The following is a 22263-nucleotide window of genomic DNA, read 5'->3' as shown; positions in this document are numbered from 1 at the left end:
AGATATAGTGCATGTTTTCAAAATTTAAGAGCTTTTTGGCATTGAAATGATTAAAAAAGTGGATGTGCGTATCCTTTCAACTCATTTTCTCGTGAAGTAAGTTCATAAATGCCTGCATATATGGTTGGGGGAAAACAAGAACCATATGAAAAGAAAACGATCAATCCTTGGTTCTCTCTTAATTACTAGAAAAAATTAAGTAGAAATTTGAATATTTAATTAAGCCTTCATGTTAACTTATATCAAATTGAATTGTTTATGAAAAATTTAATTAATTTTATTTATCAAACGAATTCATTATGAATAATTTGGCTGTTAAATTTCCATAAATAATAAACGAAATATTGAAATAGAAGAAAATCAAAAATAAAAAATCCTTAAGTTTTTTTTTAATATCTAAAAGAAACAATAACCCTTTTCCAAGGCAAACGTTTTGGCACTGGTGGTATATAGTTATCGAGGATTACATCAATTCCTGGAAACTAGGTTTCAAGAGTCTTATTCACTCACGAGCATTGACTTGTCAACATGTTATACTTCCCGTCAGTCATGTTAAACGTTGATAGAATTTGATTTGGTTAAACAAATTTAATTACATAAAAAAACGTAAAAAACAAATTATATATATTAAATTATGTGATATCTACGGAGAAAATAGACTAACTTATATTAATATAAAAATATAACATACATTTCATTAATATTATCAAATATTTACTGAATATAATGTGACTTAACTTTGCGATCCTAATTTAATTAAAAAGTATAAAATTTTAAATTATAAAATAAGTTATATATATTAGGCAATGTCACTCTTTTAATTTAAATGGAAAAAAATACTTTATATTAAAAAAATTATTCAACAAATAATTATAAGTGGGTTAACTAAAGAGTTATATAAATTTCTATTAATCATGTATATGAATTAAATAATTTTTTTAAAATATTTTATTTAAATTTTATTTAAGTGTAAAAAGTTAAAAATAACCTTATAATAATTTTATTATCATTTTAAAAGAATATTTTTAATATTTTCTCAATTTATTAGTTCTCAATTTACTTTAGTATCAACTCACTGAGTGATATAATCAACAATATAAATTTAAATAATTATAAATATTATTATAATAATACTTTTATCATTTTAATAAAATATTTTTTCCTATTGAGGGCGTTTATTAATTCACATTAGATGGGGTAGTTGCGAATTTTAAGAAGTAGTCAGAGTAGATATAGTTATCACATGCATTGACTTGTCAACGTGATTCACTTCATGTTAAACAAAATATCTACAAAGCGAGTCTCTTACGACCTCTATTTTTTCGGACAACTGCGTCGTATCATTTGGACAGCTGATAAATAGCAGCAACAATGTCGTGCCGAAAGGTCTAGTACCAACGACAAAGTCCTCCATGGCCCATACAGTGTAATGATATTTCCAAATGTTTTTTCGCGACATTTAATCTAATAGACATCAATCTACAATGTGGAATTGCAGTAAATTGACTACATAAATGAAAACAAATGTGGAAGAAGGGAAAGGAAGAATGTTGTAAGAAAATTAAAATGTAATACATTAATAGAATCTGGCCTGCACTGTCCTTCTGTATTCATTTGCAAGCTTTGTTCTCGTTATGCATCTCTCTCTGGTTCTCTGTTTTCCCCCTACAATGGAGAATTCAAGCAAAACTACTTTTTGCCTTCAAAACCTATTATTTCTCCTGCTTCCCTGCCTCTTCTTCTTCATTCAATACCATGTCGTTCCTGTTACAGGAGATGTTACCCCTTACATCCCTATAGAAAACATCAGAATTGATTGTGGTTCTTCCACGAGTGTCCCATCTCTTGATGGCCGTCAATGGTTCGGAGATGTCGGTGGAAAATTCATCCCCGTAGAGCAACCAAACAATAAGAACAAATCATCAGTTGTTAAACTTGAATCCCAACTGCCCTCATCAGTTGATCCGGTACCTTATTCCACTGCACGTCTATCTTACTCAGAGTTCACCTATTCAATTCCCCTCACCGTTGGCCCAAAGTTCATTCGCTTCTACTTCCATCCAACTTCGTATCCAGACTACGCAGACCATTCTAATAAAGCTTTCTTCTCTGTTAAAGCTGGTTCTTCTATCCTTCCCGGAATTTCAGTGCTCTACTTCATGCTCGTGGTGAACCTACACTTATCAAGGAATATTGTTTATATGTTGATGAAGGTCAAAGGTTAAACATAACCTTCACTCCACGTCCTGATATCACTGATTCTTTTGCCTTCATCAATGGAATCGAAGTTGTTTCCATGCCATCTGATCTATATTATGCAGCAGCCGGAGATGAAGATGGGGTAACTTTTACAGGCCAGGCTCAGGGAACATTGTACACCCTAGAAAACAACACTTCCTTTGAGAAGATGTATCGAATCAACGTTGGTGGGAAGGAAATCTCGCCAGGAGATGATTCTGAGATGTTCCGGCACTGGTTAAAAGACAACGACTATGTGACAATAATGAAACCAAGTGCTCTTCCTGTTAATACCACGACTAACCTCACCTTCAGCAGTAAAATCCCATCCTTCTCTGCTCCAAGGGAGGTTTATGTAACTGCCAGGACCATGGGGACGAACAAGACACAGAATGAGAACTACATTCTCACCTGGGAGTTTCCTGTTGATTCTGGGTTCAATTACTTTGTAAGATTACATTTTTGCGAGTTCCAAAATGAGATAACTCAACAAGGTGATCGAGTCTTTGAGATCTTCTTGGCTAATTTCACTGCGGAAACTCAAGCAGATGTTATAGCATGGAGTGGTGGGCATGAGATTCCCGTATATAGGGATTACGTAGTGGCAATAGGAACAGAGGAAACCAAAAACAGCAAATCTCTCTATTGGTTTGCATCCTTCGCCAGCTTGGAGAACTCTTTATTCTGATGCAATCTTGAATGGCCTGGAAATCTTCAAGTTGAGCAGTGATGCTGTTCTGGCCGGACCTAACCCTGATCCACTCCCGGTAAATGAACGAGGAAATTCACCGCAGAGTTCAACCAATTCCAAGAAGAACAACAAAGCAGTATTCGGCATCGTGGGAGGCCTAATATCGGGCTTCGTTGTTCTTTCACTTCTTTGTATCTTCATTTTCTGTCGAAAGATGAGAGTCAAAGATACTGAGGGAGTTTTACAGTTGAGTCAGCTTTCCTCTACAGTGAAATCATCCAAGTCAACCAAATCTCGTGGCTCATCTCTGCCTTCTGATCTTTGTCGCTACTTTTCACTGGCTGAGATCAAAGCAGCAACTCATAACTTCGATGATGTTTTCATCGTCGGCGTCGGAGGTTTCGGCAACGTGTACAAAGGATTCTTCGACTGTGGGGCTACGCAAGTCGCAATCAAGCGGTTGAACCCGGGGTCTCAACAAGGTGCTCACGAATTTAGGACCGAGATCGAGATGCTTTCCCAGCTACGCCACGTCCATTTGGTCTCATTGATAGGCTATTGCAACGATGGCAGCGAGATGATCCTCGTGTACGATTACATGGCCAATGGAACACTTCGTGATCATCTTTACAACACAGAAAACCCTCCTCTTCCATGGAAACAAAGGCTAGAGATTTGTTTTGGTGCCGCAATTGGATTGCAGTATCTTCACTCGGGTGCTAAACACACAATCATTCATCGTGACGTCAAGACGACAAATATCTTGTTGGATGAGAAATGGGTGGCTAAGGTTTCGGATTTTGGCTTGTCTAGAGATGGCCCGACCAATATGTCGCAAACCCATGTTAGCACAGTAGTAAAAGGCAGTATCGGATACTTGGATCCCGAGTATTCCCGTCGTGGACAACTGACAGACAAATCCGATGTATATTAATTCGGAGTGGTCCTCTGTGAAATTATGTGCTAGGCCACCCTTAGCCGCTCTGCTGAGAAGGCTCAGGTAAGCTTAGCACCATGGTTTCAACAATGCCATCAAAATGGAACACTTCACAAAATCATCGATCCATTTTTGAAAGGTTAGATTGTGCCTGAGTGTTTGAAAAAGTTCGTCGAAGTGGCAATGAGTTGCTTGAATGAAGAAGGAACAGAGAGGCCATCGATGGATGCTATGGGGACTACAGTTCGCACTTCAATTGCAAGAACTTGTGGAAGAGGGGATTACGCCTAATGCTGGTGCCAGCATCGAAGAAGACGTTGACAAGGAGACCCCTTTTACAGCCTATGCAATGGAAGATGACAGTGGGGAAGTGTTCAGTAGCATTGGCGATCATGTCATGAATTCCAGGAGCATTAGTACTTTCAGTTTGACAAGTGATGAACAAAGTTTTATTACTAGGTATTCTGATAAACACTCGTCAAAGGCAGTGTTCTCAGAGATTAGAGATCCCCAAGGACGATGAACGAAACTTGCAGCCTGTTGAGTAGGAATCTTCACAATAATCCAAGTTCATTTGAGAAAGATCCATTTCCTTGTAATATAAGATATTTCTAGGTAATTTCGTGTACCTCTTTTTTTAATGTTTAGATCAAATTATATTTATATTATTATTAAATGTCAATTTTTTTAAAAATAAACAATATTCATTGATTGAACATAGCATAAGACGTAACAATTGCAGCAATACAATCCGAAATTATAGATTGAAATATAAAGGCAAAGACGATGTGAAATATAGTTAGCAAGTGCTTGAGCCGCTCCATTTACCTCCCGTCGAACGAACCGGACTAAGATACGAGGGTGAGAATCAAGGAGGTTTCTTGTTTTAAGGAGATAATAATCATCATATACCTATATACATCATTACCAAATGAAAACATACCACGTATGGTAGTTCCGTTAAATTTTAAAGGTAGAATACTAAAATGAAACCTAAATTGAACATTAAGTATAGTTTTAAAAAAATTGATACCAAAACAGAATAAAATTAATAGTTTAAGAACTAAATATGTAATTTATGCTTTAAAATTTGATTTACAGTAAAAAAGCTCTCGACTCGGCCAGCATTGCGAGTTACGTCCGCATATTTATCCATTCCAGTTGACCTTCATTTCTTCTTCCTCACTTGATTCAAAAGTTACGTTTTCTCACCTTCAAACTCAAACATTACTGCTTATAAACTCATCATTCTATTAAAAGAACTAAAGGATCTATAAATGCTTCTTAACAACCAAAAAACACTCATGAGCTGTAAAGTTTGTAAATACACGGTATGAATAATCCCTCTTATATTGCAAAATGAATAATACAATGTTTATATACATAGTAACTAAAGTAAACACTTAACTAACTATTACAAAACTAACTACTCATAACCACTCTCTACATGAGCCGACCACTAAAATCGTTGGCTCATTCAACACTGGTCACTGAAATGTCATTACTCTTGAAACTTCTTACATGCAACAAGTCTGTGGAGGAGTCACTGTTTCCAGTCGTTCACAACTTAGCTGGTTTGATACTCAATTGACCTTCAAGTCATACTCTGCTATATAACTTTTCGAAGTTGCAGGGCTTCTAGACATGACACTAAAATAACAATGCTATTCTTAATTACCATCGTCTTCCTCGCCCTTTTCTCTTCAGCTTCCACAAGTTCAGCTCCTTATACTCCTACCGATTACATACTTTTGTACTGTGGTGCTTCGTCCAACACTACATTCTATTAGGATAGCAGAAACTGGGTTGCCGACGCTGATGAAGATCGTTCTAATGCCTCTTCTTTTACATCCCTTGCTTCGTATCAAGAATCCTGTCACTGAAGTTCCTTACATGACAGCTCGTATATTTCGTGGCGAGTTCACATATGAATTCCCCTAGTTCCTTCGTCTGTACTTCTATCCAAATGAATACCCTGACAAGAATGAGCAAGTCAAATGGACATATAATAATTAATCTGATGACATGTATCATTACAATTTAAAGACACATGTCAATAACAAAATTATAGGAAAGAGATCAAAATAAAAATGGAATTAAAAGTTGGGGACTTTTTGAAAATAAATAGATGACTAAAATGATTTTTTATAAATGTAATGACCATATGTGTAGGTTAAAAAAACTTAACATCTCAAGCGTGTAGAATTAACAATGCCTAAGATGATATTAGTCATCAGAATTATTTAATTGATCAATGTGTAGTGTCAACTGCTCCTTCCTAACCATAGCAGACGCACACATAATTCACGACATAAAAATAAAATAATAATGAAGGAAGATACCCGAAGAAAGGGATTGAAATAATTCAATTTGCTTAACGACACCTAATTTGACTCGTCCAAACATCCAGATTCAATATCTTCAATTTTACGACACCATATCCTCAGTTTTCCAGCTGAATGCTTCCTCAACGTTCAAGCTATGAAGACCAGAACTTCCGTGGGGTCAGAATACATCGGCCACGTAATTGAAGGCAGATGCCGAGACATCTACTTGATGCACAACTTCTCCATGGGGATTGAGCCACTCCATTTCGGAGTCTGCTCTGTTTTGGAGCTCCAAAGCAAGCTCTAATGTCGCCTCAACTTCACCCAGAGCAGGCCGTTTATGCTCCCGAACATGGATGCAACTGAAAGCAATCTCCAGGAATTTTTCTAAGCAACTCGGAGCTATTTTCCCTTTCAAAAATGGGTCGATGATCTGATAAACACTTCCATTCTTCAGTGTTCTTTAACCCAAGGAAATATCGAGTAGCAGCGTCCATCACGTCAAACTTTATTACTTTTCTACCAGAAATTGCTTCCAACAAAACAACCCCAAGGGAGAAAACGTCTGATTTGTCTGTCACGAGTGTAGGCGTAGCTTCATGCAAGAACTCAGGAGCCAAATAACCCAGAGTACCAAATATCCTCTTTCGGCTTGTTTCCACATCTATGTCTTCGAGAGGAGGTAACTCTATTCTGATCGGGGCCTTCGATAAACTAAATGGGCCTATCTTAGACAACGCGAAATCAGCAATCTTGGAAACAATTCGGTCGTCTAACAGAATATTGCTGGACTTTATGTCACGGTGGATCACTGCTCTCTTTGCTCCTGCATGAAGATAATGCAATCCACGAGCTGCCCCAATGCAGATCTCTAACCTCTGTTTCCAAGTGAGGGGATCTTGGCGAATTCCGTGGAGATGATCGAACAACGATCCTTGGGTCATGTAATCCACCACTACAATCTTCTCGTCTCCGGCATCGCAGAATCCGATGAGAGAAACAAGATGTTGGTGTGGCTGCTGGCAAAGTAGCTGCACTTCATTTCGAAAGTCTTCAAGTATCGACGATCCCATCAAGCGTTTCACCGCGAGAACCGAGGCCCCGTCGTCGAAAAAGCCTTTGTATACAACGCCACTGCCACCTTTACCAAGAACCAAGTTGCAATCGAAGTTATCGGTAGCCGCTCTGATCTCGTCGAGTGAAAATCGACGGTATAGGTGTTGTGGAAGTGATGATTTACCATTTCCCTTGGTCGTTCGGTGTTTGATCTTCTTTAATTTGCTTTCAGATGCTCGACAGAAACATAAGATTGAAAACAAAGGATTTCTCATTTGAAATCCAGACCTTGAGAGTTATTGTTAGCTACGATTTCATCCAATTTTAGCTGGAACGTCTTCCTTTTAAGAATTCTAGTCGGAACGTCGTTGAATATGTGATACAGGGATGGTACCACGTGGATCACGGAGGGCGCGCCGCCTGTCCCCTCCAACTTTTTTGGATATAAATATTTCTTAGGTACTGGTAGTTTCAAAAAGTGACAAATTGAACCCTGGATCTACCATTTTTTATTATTTAAATATCTTAATTTTGTGAATGAATCAGAGATGGCTATGCAGATTAAGATTAGAAGGAAGAAGAGAGAAGTATAATATTAGGAAAATTTAGGTTTAGCCTCTACGTTATTTAGAAATTTAGAAAATAATTTAATTATAATTTTATAATTTTTATAAAAATATAACAAAAATTCAAATTGGTAGATTCTAAGTAAACAATTTCAATTTTTTATTAAATAAAACGACGTTGTTTTGAATCTTTTGAATGCCAAAACAGGAGTACTAAAACGACACTATTTTAATTTGACATTTATATCAGTAACTATTAGTCATGTTATCATTTTATTGCTAACTTAACGATATAGTAGTATAATTGAAATGAAAATTAAAGTTTAATATTATAATTGATAAAATTAAAAGTTAAATATTATAAACGAAGTTTAGTACTATCTTATAATTTATTTTTTTATACACTAATCCTTTCTTTATTTAAAAGCTAAAAAAAATTATCTATTGAGAGTAAATCAGAAAAAATATATAATTTTAAGAATAAATTATCTATTTAATTATCTACAAATTTTGGTAGTTCTATTTCGATTACCCAATTAATTATTTTTAAATTGTATCTAATGATATATTTTAATTTTATTTTGATCACCAATCGTTAAAAAAATTAATGATGATATCAACGTATCATCATAAGTTAATATCTATCATCATTGAAAAAATAAATTTTTTACGTAAACAATTTATTTATTTTTTAATCATGAGTCATTAAAATAGAATAAAAACATAAAATTATTAATGATTTTGAATAAACAAATAATTAAATTATCAAAATAAAATCGCAAAAATATGTAGATAGATTAAATATATAGTTTACCCCAATTTTAATAAGAAGTTCTACTATATGATAATCTTAATATACGAATAAAAAAATACATTACTAATTTATTATTATTTAAATAACAAAACCGATATCTAGCCGTATATTAAGACTGCACGGAAGCTTTTCCTTGTTTTAATTAGCAAAAATGGTCTAGGTTTAATTAACAAATTCCAAACTTTAGTCAGAGAAGAGTGATTGAGTCGGCAGCCAACAAGCAAAAGATGAGCAGTCGGCGAGGGCCACCGAAGCACCAAAATCGCTACGCCTGGAAACCAAACGCCGGTGTAAAAATCAACGAGAAGGTAATCAATTACTGCTATTTTTCTTTTTTCTTTTTATTCATATATATTTTTATTTAAATTTGAAAATTTTATTTTCAATAGGAAGTTGGAGGGAAGCTAAGGCCTTACTCTGATATAACTGGAGTTTGCCCTCGATGCAAAGAACAAATCGATTGGAAGCGTCGTTATGGCAAATATAAACCCTTAACGGAGCCTGCAAAATGGTAAGTTTTTTAAAAGAAAAATAATGGTTTCTGTGCATTTTATTTATATTATTTTTTATTTTGGCAGTCAGCTTTGCTCCAAACGTAATGTGCGTCAAGCCTATCATAATCTTTGTTCTGGTTCGTTTCCTCTGCTATTAGTTCTTTGATTGTTTTGATTCAACAGTTTCTCGTCAAATTGAGCGAAATGTATGTCAAATGTAGTTATTTTGTGAAATTAATCAACTGGGTTTGGATATCTTGTTATAGGATGTGCTAAGGAACAAAAAGTGTGTGCTAAGTGTCGATGTCGTGTTGATCAAATAATTGGGAGGTTTGTCCTTGAATCATTTGAGAATTTTTTTGTTTATAGTTTCCGATACATATATTGGGTAAAAGATTAACAATGAAATTCTGACTGTGTTGCTCTCACAGGGATTCTGCAGAGGTTGAAGAAGAGCAAAGATGCTTGAAGAGGTTGGTTTGGAGCAATATTTCGATGTGTTTTTCTTATGTTAGTTTTCGTGATTAATTTGTGTGAATATTGTTTCAGGCAATTAAAAATGCTCGAGAGAGGGATAGAAGAACATTGTTACGTGCTGTAAGTCTCCAATTACGATTCTGATATTGCTGTCAGTCTTCTGCTATTGGAAATAATTCACAACTGTTTGATGATAGTAATTGAGTTGGTTCATGATTATGCTAATAATTAGGAGTTCTATCCAATTAATTATAACTTTTATGATTTATAGTAAAATTTTAGTGGATCCAAACTTCTAATATAGCAGAAGCATAGAAGGGATTTATCTTGATGTAACTCGTGAAGGAAAGACTAAATAAATGCTTAGAAGTTATAAAAGGTTTTATTGATTTGAATTTCCTGGTTGAGACGATATAGATCTCTTTGGCAAGACCCAATGGCGCGAGGGTATTAGAAACCTTAGACCAAAAACTGCTATTGACTGTGACCTACCACATAAAAAAGATATATCATTCTTGGATAAACAATTCAATCTTTTTTAGTTTGACAAGGCATGCAAACTTTCTTAGATATATCATTATAACTCTGCATTGGCAGGTTTCACATGCTATAATCTGTGAATTATGCTAGAGACCTTAAAAATTTAAACATTGTTTTTGTACTCGTATTGTCTAAAGTGCTTCTTAACTGAGCAGGACATATATACTTGTTTTCTTCATATATCATCATTGTCAATGAACTTGGTAGTTGATAGGTGCTAAAATGCATACTTTCTCTTTGGGAGAGTGAATTACCTAAGCAATCCATTTCTCACGTTTTGTTGTTTTATGGTACTTTACTCTGTCAAATGCCTTGATGCTGACCTCCTTTACATGTAACAGATGAATCAAAGTAGCTCCAAACGTTCATCAAAAAACACAGCCAACAAAGAAAATGGTAGGGTCGGTGAAATTTTCCTTCTACATCACTTGAGGAATATGCCAAGCTAGGAAGAAAAGATGATGGAATCATGATGATCAATACAACTCTGAGAAGGATTGCATTAGTGACCATGATGATGATGAAAATGATGATCAAGATGACAACAAAAACAATGTTTGTGATGATGATGAAAATGATGATCAAGAAGACAACAAAAACGATGGCTGTGATGATGATGAAAATGATGATCAAGATAACAAAAACGATGGTCATGACTATGATGATGATGAAAATGACAGAGAACCGAGTGCATAACTGAGAAGCCTATGAATAACTGGGGAAAAGGATTCTGTGCATACAGCAGAATCTTTAACATTACCTTTGCTCCAAACCGTTTTCTGCTCAGTCATCACCATACTAATAATTAAAATTTTGGGATATTTGTATTCTTGTCGCTTTTTTGTGGTCAAGTTTTGATTGGAGCACATGCACTTACTAGGCCTGTGTTAAGATGCCCTTTTGGCTCAACAAGTTCTTACAATATTTTCATTAGATATTGAAACTTCTTAGACTGTAATTGATTATGATGATATTGCTTTGTATATTCTCCCCTTTATCCATTAAGACTCCCATTCCAAGTAATGTAATTCATGTGAGGTGTTTCACGTCCTTTTTCTTTTCTTTCATAACAAGCTACGTCAGTTTATTTTTATTGATGAGACGTTTAAAGTGCTCTCAAGTACACAGATCATTGCTTCAACTGCAATTAGACCTCTTAAGCCATTAACAAAAACAATGTTCACTACTTTGAGATTATCAAAGAAGAAAATTCCAAGTTGTCCCCATTTACGGCCACGGGAGAGGGAAAAAAATGGAATTCTTAAACATCTAGGGAAACTCAACCTGAAAATCCCAAGTGCCCAATCAAGTATATACTCAACAGCTCTTAGGATCTGATAAAAAATTAAATGGTTTGGTAGCTCCCCATACATTGCACAAACCCAACCGAGAAATGCAGAAACCGAATGTGTCTAAATCGCGAAAATGGCTGCCTGCTGGCCTTCCTCTGATGCTGTGTCTGTGTCTGCTTGCAAGCATCCCAACAGTTACAATCCTAAGCTCCAACATCTTCTATACCCAGTTTATGTTCAGAACCACCACTTCCAAGGCTGGTATCTCCCAAGGCCAATTCATTTTGCCTCATTCGCTTCGAAATCAAGTCTCTGATTTGCAGACCAAAGTCGGAATTCTTCTGGAGCAGCTTCGTGGTGCAAGTGCAGAATCTAAAGCAGTAGCATCATTTTCTGATCAACTTCTACATATTGCCTTATCTTTGGACAAGTTTGCAGAATCCTTATCAGGTTCCTATGATAACAGTTCTGGTATGAACGAAGTCAGCGCTGCAGATGAAAACTTCAGTGACCATGAAGAAAGCAAATCGAACAAGGATCCGATACTCATCGTTTTAACTCAGGTGAGCTTCATAAATACACTGCATTGAAACTGAATAGGCTGATTGGGAAGAAAAACTTCCTGGGGTGGAAGCAATTAGTCCATCTGTAGGACTCACTTGTGCCAGCATGGCCTCGAATGTAGATCGCTTTATGGATTATAAGATCTATAGGATGTGCCCTGATGACTGGGACATTGCTCAGAAGGTCATGATCAGTGGCTGCGATCCATTGCCGAGAAGAAGATGCTTCTCGAAAACACCTCCACGTTTGAGTAAACCACTCCCTATAAACTCATCCCTTTGGTCTCAACCAACCGACACCAACATTTTATGGAGCCGTTATAAGTGCAAAGATTACTCCTGTCTTGTTTCTAACGAAACATTAGGCAAAAGAGGCTTCTTCAAATGTTCAAACTGCTTCGATCTTTCGAAAAGAGGATGGGAGATCTTGACGAATGAATCAACTTCAGCTGAATTCACCATAGATAAAGTTCTAAGATTGAAGCCAGGAGAGATCAGGATAGGACTCGATTTTAGCCCCACAACGGCACATTTGCTGCACTAATGAAGGAAAGAAACGTAACAATTGCATCTGCTACCTTGAATTTAGGGGCTCCTTTTAATGAAGTGATTGCGCTCAGAGGCCTCTTACCCCTCTACTTATCAATTGGTTCAAGACTACCTTTCTTCGATAACACACTCGATATTATACACTCTACCCTCTTTTTGGATGGATGGATCGGATTGGATCTTCTTCAGTTTGTCCTTTCGATTGGGATCGTGTTCTTTGACCCCGAGGACTTCTTTGGGTGGATAGGTTCTTCTGCAAAAGAGATGATTTGAAGATCTATTTGGATGAATTTTCCAGGCTGCACTATAAAAAGTTACTGTGGAGAATTGTTCCAAAGACTGATAGATTGGAGGACGAGCTTTACTTCTCTGCTGTATTGGAAAACCACTTAGAAGCTAAATTCAGTTGAATACAAAGATTGAATTTTAGCTTCTTTCTTTTCTGATAATCTGCAAATCTTAGCCTTCTGTATCTTATAATAGGTGCAGAATAAAACCAGGTAAATCAGATGTTGGATGCATTATAACATGACATTTTATGTAAGAAACAAGGAACAAGAGTGGATGAATAAGCTGCAAACCTAAGATGCACCTTCTATTTTCTAGAACATTTCAAAAAAGTTATAATTGATCAATTTATTTATCAATTTGTAATAAAAAAAGGGTAAACTATAGTAATGGTCACTGAACATTTCTGAAGCTTGCATTTAGGTCCCCCAACTTTTAAAACTTTCAATACAGTCCCCCAACATTATTCCGTTTGCAATATGGTCTCCAACTTAAATACTGTTAGAAAATTAGGGTAAATTATATAAACGGTCATTGAACTTTTCAGGCACTTGAATTTAGGTCCCCAACTTTTAAAACTTGCAAAACAGTCCCCCAATAATTTTATTTTCTTATTAAATATAGATGTATAGAAAATATAAATGATTCAATTTATATTTAAATGTATGAATCATTTATATTTTGATATATTTATTTTTCTTGTATAAACTAGTATTTAAAATATGTTTATATTTTAATCAAAATATTTCAATATACGAATAAAATATATTTATATAAATGTATTTATATTTAGATGTATAAATAAAAAAATATATCATATATTAATGTATGAATCATTTATATTTTTTGAATATTTTATTTTTAATAAGAAATTAAAATTATTAATTATATTAGAAATATCAACTAAGATATATATATCATGAATTATAAATATGAAAAATATAATTATTAAATTAGTTTAAAAATATATAAATCTTAAATTTATTCTTTTAAAATATGTATCAACTAATATTTAAAAATATTAAATCTATCAAACAATTATCAAATAATATTTTTTATTGTAAAAAAATATAATATTTTCCCATCATTTATTGCTTTCAAATTTTTTGCCGAAGTTCAAATCTCATTATTTCCATTTCCATTATATTCTTTTTTTCTAGCATTGGTCATACTATTAGTATATGTATTATTGCATATCTCTTAACACAAACGATGGTGTTAGCTTAGTGGCTCTACCCTGTATCTTTCATTTGCGTGACTCAGGTTTGAGTTTGCCAAGACCCAAATTTTACTTCTTTGTAACTTAATTTCTTCTAATTAGGTGGTGACATGTGTCACCAATAACATATATCATGATCATGTTAACACATGTCAGATCCTGGTTAAATGATTAATTTATTAAATTTATTTAATTTAGGACCAAATTGATAGCATATAAATAATTAGTGGTGACATGTGTCACCAATGACACGTGTCATGACCATGTGCTAACACATGTCAGATCCTAATTAAATGATTAATTTATTAAATTCTATTTAATTTAGGACCAAATTGATTATAAATAATAAAGACTGAATGTATAATAATGTCAATTCCTTTTAACGCCACTTCATCATTGTATCAATTGGTAACGACTAGTGGCTTAGTTGAACAATTAAATAATTATGTGTATGATTGATAATTTAAAAGATCGATGACAAAAGTAAAAGGGTTAGATAGTTAAGTTGTCAACCTAGTAGTTTACACTTTTGTTTAACGTCAAAATAACATTTTTTAATTAAAATTTGAATTATTTTCAACCTCTTCTATATCCTAACTACTTTTTTAATTAAAAAATTTCTTCAACAGATAAGAATTATACTATTATATTTATATAAAAAATACGTATCACATGAAATAAGAGAAATTAAATAATATAAATCTGACATAATTGAATTTAATTGAATTATTTTGGAATTTAGGGTTTATAATGAAATTGAATTACTTTGGAAATTGGGGTTTAGAATGAAATTGAGGACTGTTTTGCAAGTTTTAAAGTTGGAGGACCTAAATTCAAGTGTCTGAAAAGTTAAATAACCTTTTATATAATTTACCCTAATTTCTAACTGTGGTTAAGTTGGGGGACCATATTGCAAACGGAATAAATGTTGGGGACTGTATTGCAAGTTTTAAAAGTTGGAGGACCTAAATGCAAGCTTCAAAAATGTTCAGTGACCATTACTATACTTTACCCTAAAAAAATGACTCAATCTCATCTGACCAAGCATATTGCGTGGCACCAACGCCATTTATCAAAAGCCAGCACCGGGAAGTCAAACTCCATTGGCATAGATGTTTCTCTAGAACGTACCACAAGCTGTTCATAGTATATAAGCTGTGGGTTTCTATTATCTCACGGTCACAAACAACTGTAATGCATCTACCTACTTTTGTCTTAATCAAGCAAACAACCATTTATTGACAATTATAATCTATGTACCGCATTTTCCTTCCACTTCCTTTTTCTAAACACATCGTGTTTCATACGCCATTTTTTCCCTTTAATTGTTATTCTATTTTGTTAATGTTAAATCAATGGTTAAACATCAAATTTATAATAATTAAAGAAAGTAAGCTTTTTGCAGTGGGATTAAAGTGTCCCACCACTTGAACTCGATTTATTTAGACTTTCTTGTCATGTCCCGTTGGACAAAAAGCTACTCGTCTCCTTTTGTTTTCTCACTCTTTATGTGGGTCTTCTCCGTCTGTCACAAACCTTGAACCAAAGTCAATAACCCAAAAAGAGCCCCTCGAAATCCTAAAGCAATGGCTAATCTTTTATTGTTCATTGCTAGATCTTTCTTCAAGCTAAGCTCTTTCAGCGTCTTGCTTCTGTTGTTGTTCTCTTTCTCAAGTTTCACCTCAACAGTTTGTAGAATCTCTCTTTCTTTGTTTATAAGTTTGGGAAGTTGGAATTTTTTTCCTTTATGGTGTTTTGATTCTTTAATGAATTTGGTAAATGGGGTTTCTTTAATTATGTGAAAGCACCTTCTTTATGATTTTCGAGTCTATTTTGCATTTTTATGGTAATGGGTTTTGCCTGGTATTAGCTCTGTAAAGCAAATTTCCATATTAAGCTATGAAATTTCTATCAAAATCTTGCCTTTCCTATTGTTCAGAGAGGTTTGTTTGTTAGCTCGTGATAATGTTAGTCTTTAGATGGGAGGGTTTAGGAAAAGATCAGCAGTTAATGATGAGATTGAGTAGTTGATAGTCTAAATATTAACTTTTGGACTTGGTTTTGCTATTTCTGTCGAGTGATGATCTGATACTGGTTTCTTTGCTTCGTTTCTTAGTGCATATTCATGTAATGGGATTAGGTATTGGAAATGTATGTATGTGTTATAATTCTCTCTTCTAACTCATTTTCAGAAGCCTACGATCCGCTGGACCCAAATGGAATATCACAATCAAATGGGATATCATGAGTTGGACCGCTGATGGCTATGTTGTAAGTGTCCTTTCATCTCTATTACTTACGACGCATGCATAGGTTTGTGTATGCAAGAAGTTAGAATTTGATGCTTTAGCTATCTAGTGTGGGGTCGTACGAAGTTCAAACCCGATTGCTTGGTGTGAATGAGTAATGACTTGCTAACTCTGTAATACGGAAATCATTCAATAGGGAGAACTAAAATCTAGGCTTTGTTTAAGATTCAACGAATGAAGAAACAATGGTTTGGAGAATAGGGTATCATTTTGGCATGAGTATGTTTCATCTTTTGTCCATTAGCTGAAAATGTGATTAAATTCGAGCAGGCAGTTGTCACAATCTATAACTTCCAGCAATACCGGCATATCCAAGCACCAGGGTGGACATTAGGTTGGAAATGGGCTAAGAAGGAGGTGATTTGGAGCATGATGGGAGGGAACAACCGAACAAGGGGATTGTTCTAAATTCAAAGGGAACATTCCACATTGCTGTAAGAAGGATCCAACTGTTGTGGATCTATTGCCGGGAACGCCTATAATCAGCAGATTGCAATTGCTGTAAAGGCGGAGTGCTAAACTCGTGGTGCAAGATCCAACCACTGCAGCAAGCTCATTCCAGGTGAGTGTTGGTCAAGCTGGAACCACAAATAAGACAGTTAGAGTTCCTAGGAACTTCACTTTGAAGGCACCAGGGCCTGGTTATACATGTGGACCAGCAAAAATTGTTAAACCTAGTAGATTCGTTACTGCAGACAAAAGGCGAGTCACACAAGCTTTGAGTAAGTTATTCGATTAAGATCTAGAATGCTATATAGTTATTCATTTCTTTATCTAGAATGCTAGATGGTTAATTGACACTTCTTCTTCATGACAGTGACATGGAATGTTACGTGCACGTATTCGCAATTTCTGGCTCAGAAAACACCTAGTTGTTGCGTCTCTCTCTCATCCTTCTATAATGAAACCATAGTACCTTGCCCTCAATGTGCTTGTGGCTGCCAAAATGCTTCTCAGCCGGGGAGCTGTGTAGAGTAAGTTCATTCCGCGAAAAAGATGATAATTATTGCTTGGAGTATGTTTTTTGGAGTGATTGTTATCTCGATTCTTTATTGCTTCCTTGAGCTTATTTGTTTTTAATGTGCAGTCCAAAAGCTCCGCATATAGCGTCGGTTGTTCGGGTACAGGGAAGAATAACTTGGCTCCTTTGGTCCAATGTACAAGCCATATGTGTCCGGTCCGAATTCATTGGCATGTTAAGCTTAACTACAAGGAGTACTGGCGAGTTAAAGTCACGATACTAATTTCAATTACAATATGAATTATACACAGTGGAACTTAGTTGTGCAGCACCCCAACTTCAACAATCTCACTCAGATTTTCAGCTTTAACTACAAGTCTTTAACTCCATATGCAGCGATAAGTAAGTTCATTTGATTGGTCACTTTTTCTTTTCTTATGTTTTGTGCTTTTTGCATTATATCGTCATGAGTGAAATGATCGTTTACATAGAACTCATCTCTGCTCGATGTGTTTCCTGGTAATACATAGCTGCAAATTTTACATGTAAATAGGAACTACTAATTTTGAAAGGTGATTAAAGAGTAAGTTCTGTTTAATCTACAGATGATACTGCCATGCTATGGGGTGTTAAATTTTACAACGATTTGCTATCACAAGCCGGTCCCTTGGTAACGTGCAGTCAGAGCTACTTTTCCGAAAGGATAAAGAAACTTTTACTTTCGAGAAGGGTTGGGCTTTCCCAAGAAGAATCTACTTCAATGAGATAATTGTGTTATGCCACCTCCTGACTCCTATCCCTGGTTGCCTAACGCCAGTTCCCACCAGCTTGTCTCGGCACTTGACTGTTGACGACTCTCGTGGCTGCAATTGCATTTTATTCGAATATGCATGAAGTCCGACCGTCTTTTATGCTGCAAATTTTTTGACAAAATCGGTTCCAAGTCTAGAATGCAGGGTTAGAAGTTCCTGGTTGTGTTGCAGTTCAAGCAAGCCAATATGGAGTTGTTTGTAATATATGGGTGTGATTTGATCACTTGTGTGTATGCATGTGTATTTCTGTACTTAAACCAGTAACCATCTTGATTGTAGGATTTTGACGATATTTATTTATTACAAACATGAGTCATTATTAAGCCATCAATTTCCCAATTATCCGAGTAATACTTCTTTTTTGCTACATTCTTGCTGTACTCTCTAACTCACCCAACCCAGATCGATTTTATATTAGATGTCGATTTTATATTAGATGTCGATTTTATATTTGAGGTATGAATTTAAGAAGTTATAATAAATATAAAACCGATTTTATATTGAGGTATGAAGTTAAGAAGTTATAATAAAATTTTAAGGGTGTGAAATTAAAGTAGTAGACATATATCGGAATATCAAGAGATAGAGGCCCATAAAAATAAAACCTTTGATGAACAGATTGAAGGCCTACCATTGGATCCTTCATAACTTTAACAGTTTCATGCACGAACCAGCCTACTTTAGTGTTTAAAGGAATCGAGTCGTTCCTAGAAGTCATAGGTTGAGCACCAGTGACTACAATGATTGATGTTTATTATCAAGTGGTTGAGAGTATTTAGATAAGATGTTATATATTGTATCACCTTAGCTTAATAAAAAAACATTTTGTTGTATCCCTAAGTGTAATCAATGGACATTAAATTAATAAACACACATGGGGTTAGCCACTCCCATGTGCATAATACAACAAAAAAGACAAACAAACTTTTTCTAATTAATGAGACAAAGTAATTAGTAGCAATATTAAGTGATGATATGTCTTTTCATGCATCAAATGAGATTATTCTCTGGTTTTTAAAATATTTTTTAAGGATTATTATATTTACTATCATATCCAACAAGATAAAACTTTGTTGTCATCATCTTAGAAGTAATTTAGACACTATGGTCTCTAATTTCAATGGAATAAATTATCTAATAATGCCATTCATTTTAGAAAAGTTATTTTTTTAATAGCGTTCCTTTTTACCATGAACTATTCGATAGTATCTTCTTTCATTACTTCTTGAGTTCACGTGAAGGACTTGGTTTACATGCTTGCCATGTCACCTACCAAAAATCATACATCTTAGATATTCATCATTAACCCTCGTGGTATAAACTAGCTTGTAGATTGGCGATTTTATTATTATGTTCTAGATTATCATTATTCTTGTAGATTGGCTATGGATTTTGATTTGTTGACAGTAAACTAATCATTTGATTAAGTAATGCTTAAGCTAGCCTCCCAAAAGCTAAACCCTAAAGTATTAAAAATGATACTATCAGTTTGGTGCAATGGAGATTATTCTGTAGATGATGCTTAGAAGGATAATCTAATAATAAATATAACAAATAATAATATTGGTTAATTACACCTTAAGCTCCTAATAATTTTAAAATTAATAAAAGTAAACTTGATTTCTTCAATCTTTTGATTAATTAATTTTTAAGGTGCCTTTAGTTTCAAATTAATGAAATTAAGCATTGCGTTCGAATTATTTTAGTTTATAAAGAAACTGACGGCCTCCAATCGTTTTATTCTGTTTCCATCCCTGCAATAGTGATAGAGATTGTAGAATAGGCAATTTGACCATCCATTTTGAAATTTACATCTCAAATTTTCAGGAAAAGAAAGAAATGGAGTGGAAGTCTTTTGAAATTAATAATTGGATTATATATGAAGTCAACACATAATCAATTTTCAATCTTTTAAAGCTGCAATGAAGCAGAAAAGGAATGGGAAAATAGATGATGAGCATAATGACAAAGCATTTTTCATATATATCTGCTTCTCATAAAAAGAAAAAGAAAGGAATTAAGGGGTGAGTTAAACCGTCAGGTACTTGTCTGCAACAGGCTGCAAGGACGAGTCCGATACGAAAAACCCACGAGGGGCAACGTGCAGTTGGGGCACTGTATTGGAGACGAAAGGGTTAGCCCCACCAGAGCTACGCTTTGGTCCCCTCATTGTGGTCACCACATCACATGCTTTTCAACATAAGGTTACCTAATTTGGACTAAAATATAAAATAGAGAGAGGGAGGGATTAGTGATAGAAACAACAGCAAAGACAAACACTTTAGCATCAAACAACAGATTTGAAATGGAGGACCCCTTTAAACACATGGGAGGGAGCCTACCATAACCAATGCTTCAGATCTTTTATATAATGTTGGTTGGAAGCACACCTTTCGGGCTAAACCCTATTACCCTTTTCTTTATCTTCGCCTCATCATCTCTTAGCTTAAAAAAGAATTACTATATGTCATCAATGGCTCGTTCTCATCTCTCGGGTCCTGTTTAGATAATGCTTTTCTTCCAGTTGCAGGTTCACTTCACTTCATCATAGCACGTCACTTAACTTTTATGCCCTTAAAGATATTAGACTTACAGACTGAATCTTAATTCATTAGTATTATTGTTATTGTATCCTTCAAGAGAACATTGGTTTAAACGTGCATTATCCTTTAATTTTAAGATTCGTAGTATTTAAATATTAATAGATATTTGACCCACCAAATGCTCTAAATTATTCTTAGAGGTTAATTCGCAGTTAGGTCTGTAGGGTGTGTGTTATCAATGATTAAGAAATATTATGAACAAATATTACCTTACAATCATCCATACTATTTAAAATAATTATTAATAGATATTATATAAGAAAAACATAAACTCATACTCTACGTCGAGTTTAATACAATATTTTTAATTATATACTAAAAAAATTGGATAACCATGGGTTAAGTATCGTATTATAGAATATGAATGAAAATGAGTTGACAAGGAAATCAGCTAATTAGGATTAAGGAATGATTTGAGGTACAATAACATTAAAATTAAAATATAATAAATATTTGTTTTGTTTTGTTTTATTTTTTATTTATGAAAAAGAACATGATACTGATCGATATTAAATGAAAGATTGATGTTCCTCCAATATGGAATTATTAATCAATAATGTTGCTCGAGCATGCATTCCTAATTGGAGGAAATGTTGCGTATTCTCTCTCTGCTATTTATCAAATGATTTTGTTCTATGTACAGAGTCAGCATCGGTCCATTTAACACAACTGTGCTGAAAGGCATCTTATACTCTCTAGGAAAGTTTCTTCATATCAATAATAGTGCGATTATGGTTAGATTCCTATTAAATTGTAAAAGGGGAATTCCAAGCATAAAGTTTTGTTTTTATTATTGAAAAGATGGATAGCTACATTTAATTGCCAAACTATTATTTTAGTGGTCAACAATCTCTAGAGTAAGTGACTAAAATTTCTCAGATGACATATCCCCTCTCCTATAGTTGTAGATTCATATTCATTAGGAGCAAAATTCTACTTCCCCCTCCCCTTGGTAGAATTGTTAAAACAAATATGACTTTGGTTCTGTTTTGGTTATCTAACTATTTATTTAAAATTATACTTAATGTCCCACTTTGGTTACTCGCAGTTAAAATTTAACGATGATGTTAATGTGTCATCATAAGGTAATGTCTCATCGCCATTGTAAAAATAAAAAATACCGCTTCAAGTTCTGTTTATTTTTTATCAGTGGGTGACCAAAATGAAATCAAAACTAAACCCTGAACCAAATAAACCAAAACGTAACGTTATGCTGCTTTTTTTGAAAAAATACTTAGGTGACAAAAAACGAAGTGATAGTTAGATGACTAATATGTAGTTTATCCAAAAATCTTGAAATAATAAATTATTTCATATTTAAATTGTAATCCAAATTATAATAATTGAACAAAATTATAGATAATGACATTATTCTTTATTATTATCATAAAAAATCGAAACAGTTAAGTAGGGGCGAAACAGGCGGGCTATGACCCTGCAATACTCGAGAAAATTATTATAGACTCTTAATTTTTAAAAAATATATATAATAAATTAAATTATAATTTTATATCGTAGTTAAGCTCA

The 22263-nt window shown here is 34.3% G+C and overlaps 3 protein-coding genes and 2 pseudogenes across 3 annotated transcripts; 4 read left to right on the top strand and 1 right to left on the bottom strand.

Annotated features, from left to right (window-relative positions):
• Positions 1-1555: 1555 nt before the first annotated feature.
• Positions 1556-4411, top strand: LOC120127052 (annotated as a pseudogene).
• A 994-nt stretch (positions 4412-5405) lies between these two features.
• Positions 5406-7549, bottom strand: LOC120127059 (receptor-like protein kinase FERONIA). Its single transcript, XM_039145067.1, has 2 exons — positions 6209-7549; positions 5406-5841 (listed from the first exon to the last, which is right to left on the bottom strand). The coding sequence occupies exon 1, from the start codon at positions 7522-7524 to the stop codon at positions 6532-6534; it is 993 nt and encodes a 330-aa protein (XP_039000998.1). The 5' UTR covers positions 7525-7549; the 3' UTR covers positions 5406-5841; positions 6209-6531.
• A 1223-nt stretch (positions 7550-8772) lies between these two features.
• On the top strand, positions 8773-11119 carry LOC120126917 (uncharacterized protein C9orf85-like). Its single transcript, XM_039144955.1, has 7 exons — positions 8773-8937; positions 9019-9140; positions 9208-9260; positions 9390-9453; positions 9555-9596; positions 9673-9720; positions 10482-11119. The coding sequence occupies exons 1-7, from the start codon at positions 8857-8859 to the stop codon at positions 10483-10485; spliced, it is 414 nt and encodes a 137-aa protein (XP_039000886.1). The 5' UTR covers positions 8773-8856; the 3' UTR covers positions 10486-11119.
• A 414-nt stretch (positions 11120-11533) lies between these two features.
• LOC120126832 lies at positions 11534-12539 on the top strand. The gene is made up of 2 exons (XM_039144905.1): positions 11534-11995; positions 12033-12539. The coding sequence occupies exons 1-2, from the start codon at positions 11534-11536 to the stop codon at positions 12537-12539; spliced, it is 969 nt and encodes a 322-aa protein (XP_039000836.1).
• A 2956-nt stretch (positions 12540-15495) lies between these two features.
• LOC120126916 lies at positions 15496-18321 on the top strand (annotated as a pseudogene).
• The last annotated feature ends 3942 nt before the right edge of the window (positions 18322-22263 follow it).

Source organism: Hibiscus syriacus, unplaced genomic scaffold, assembly GCF_006381635.1.
Source record: "Hibiscus syriacus cultivar Baekdansim isolate YM2019G1 unplaced genomic scaffold, ASM638163v2 tig00110462_pilon, whole genome shotgun sequence".
Classification (NCBI taxonomy): Eukaryota; Viridiplantae; Streptophyta; class Magnoliopsida; order Malvales; family Malvaceae; genus Hibiscus; species Hibiscus syriacus.
Note: the sequence above shows the minus strand (reverse complement) of the source record. Positions and strands in the feature narration are given on the sequence as shown.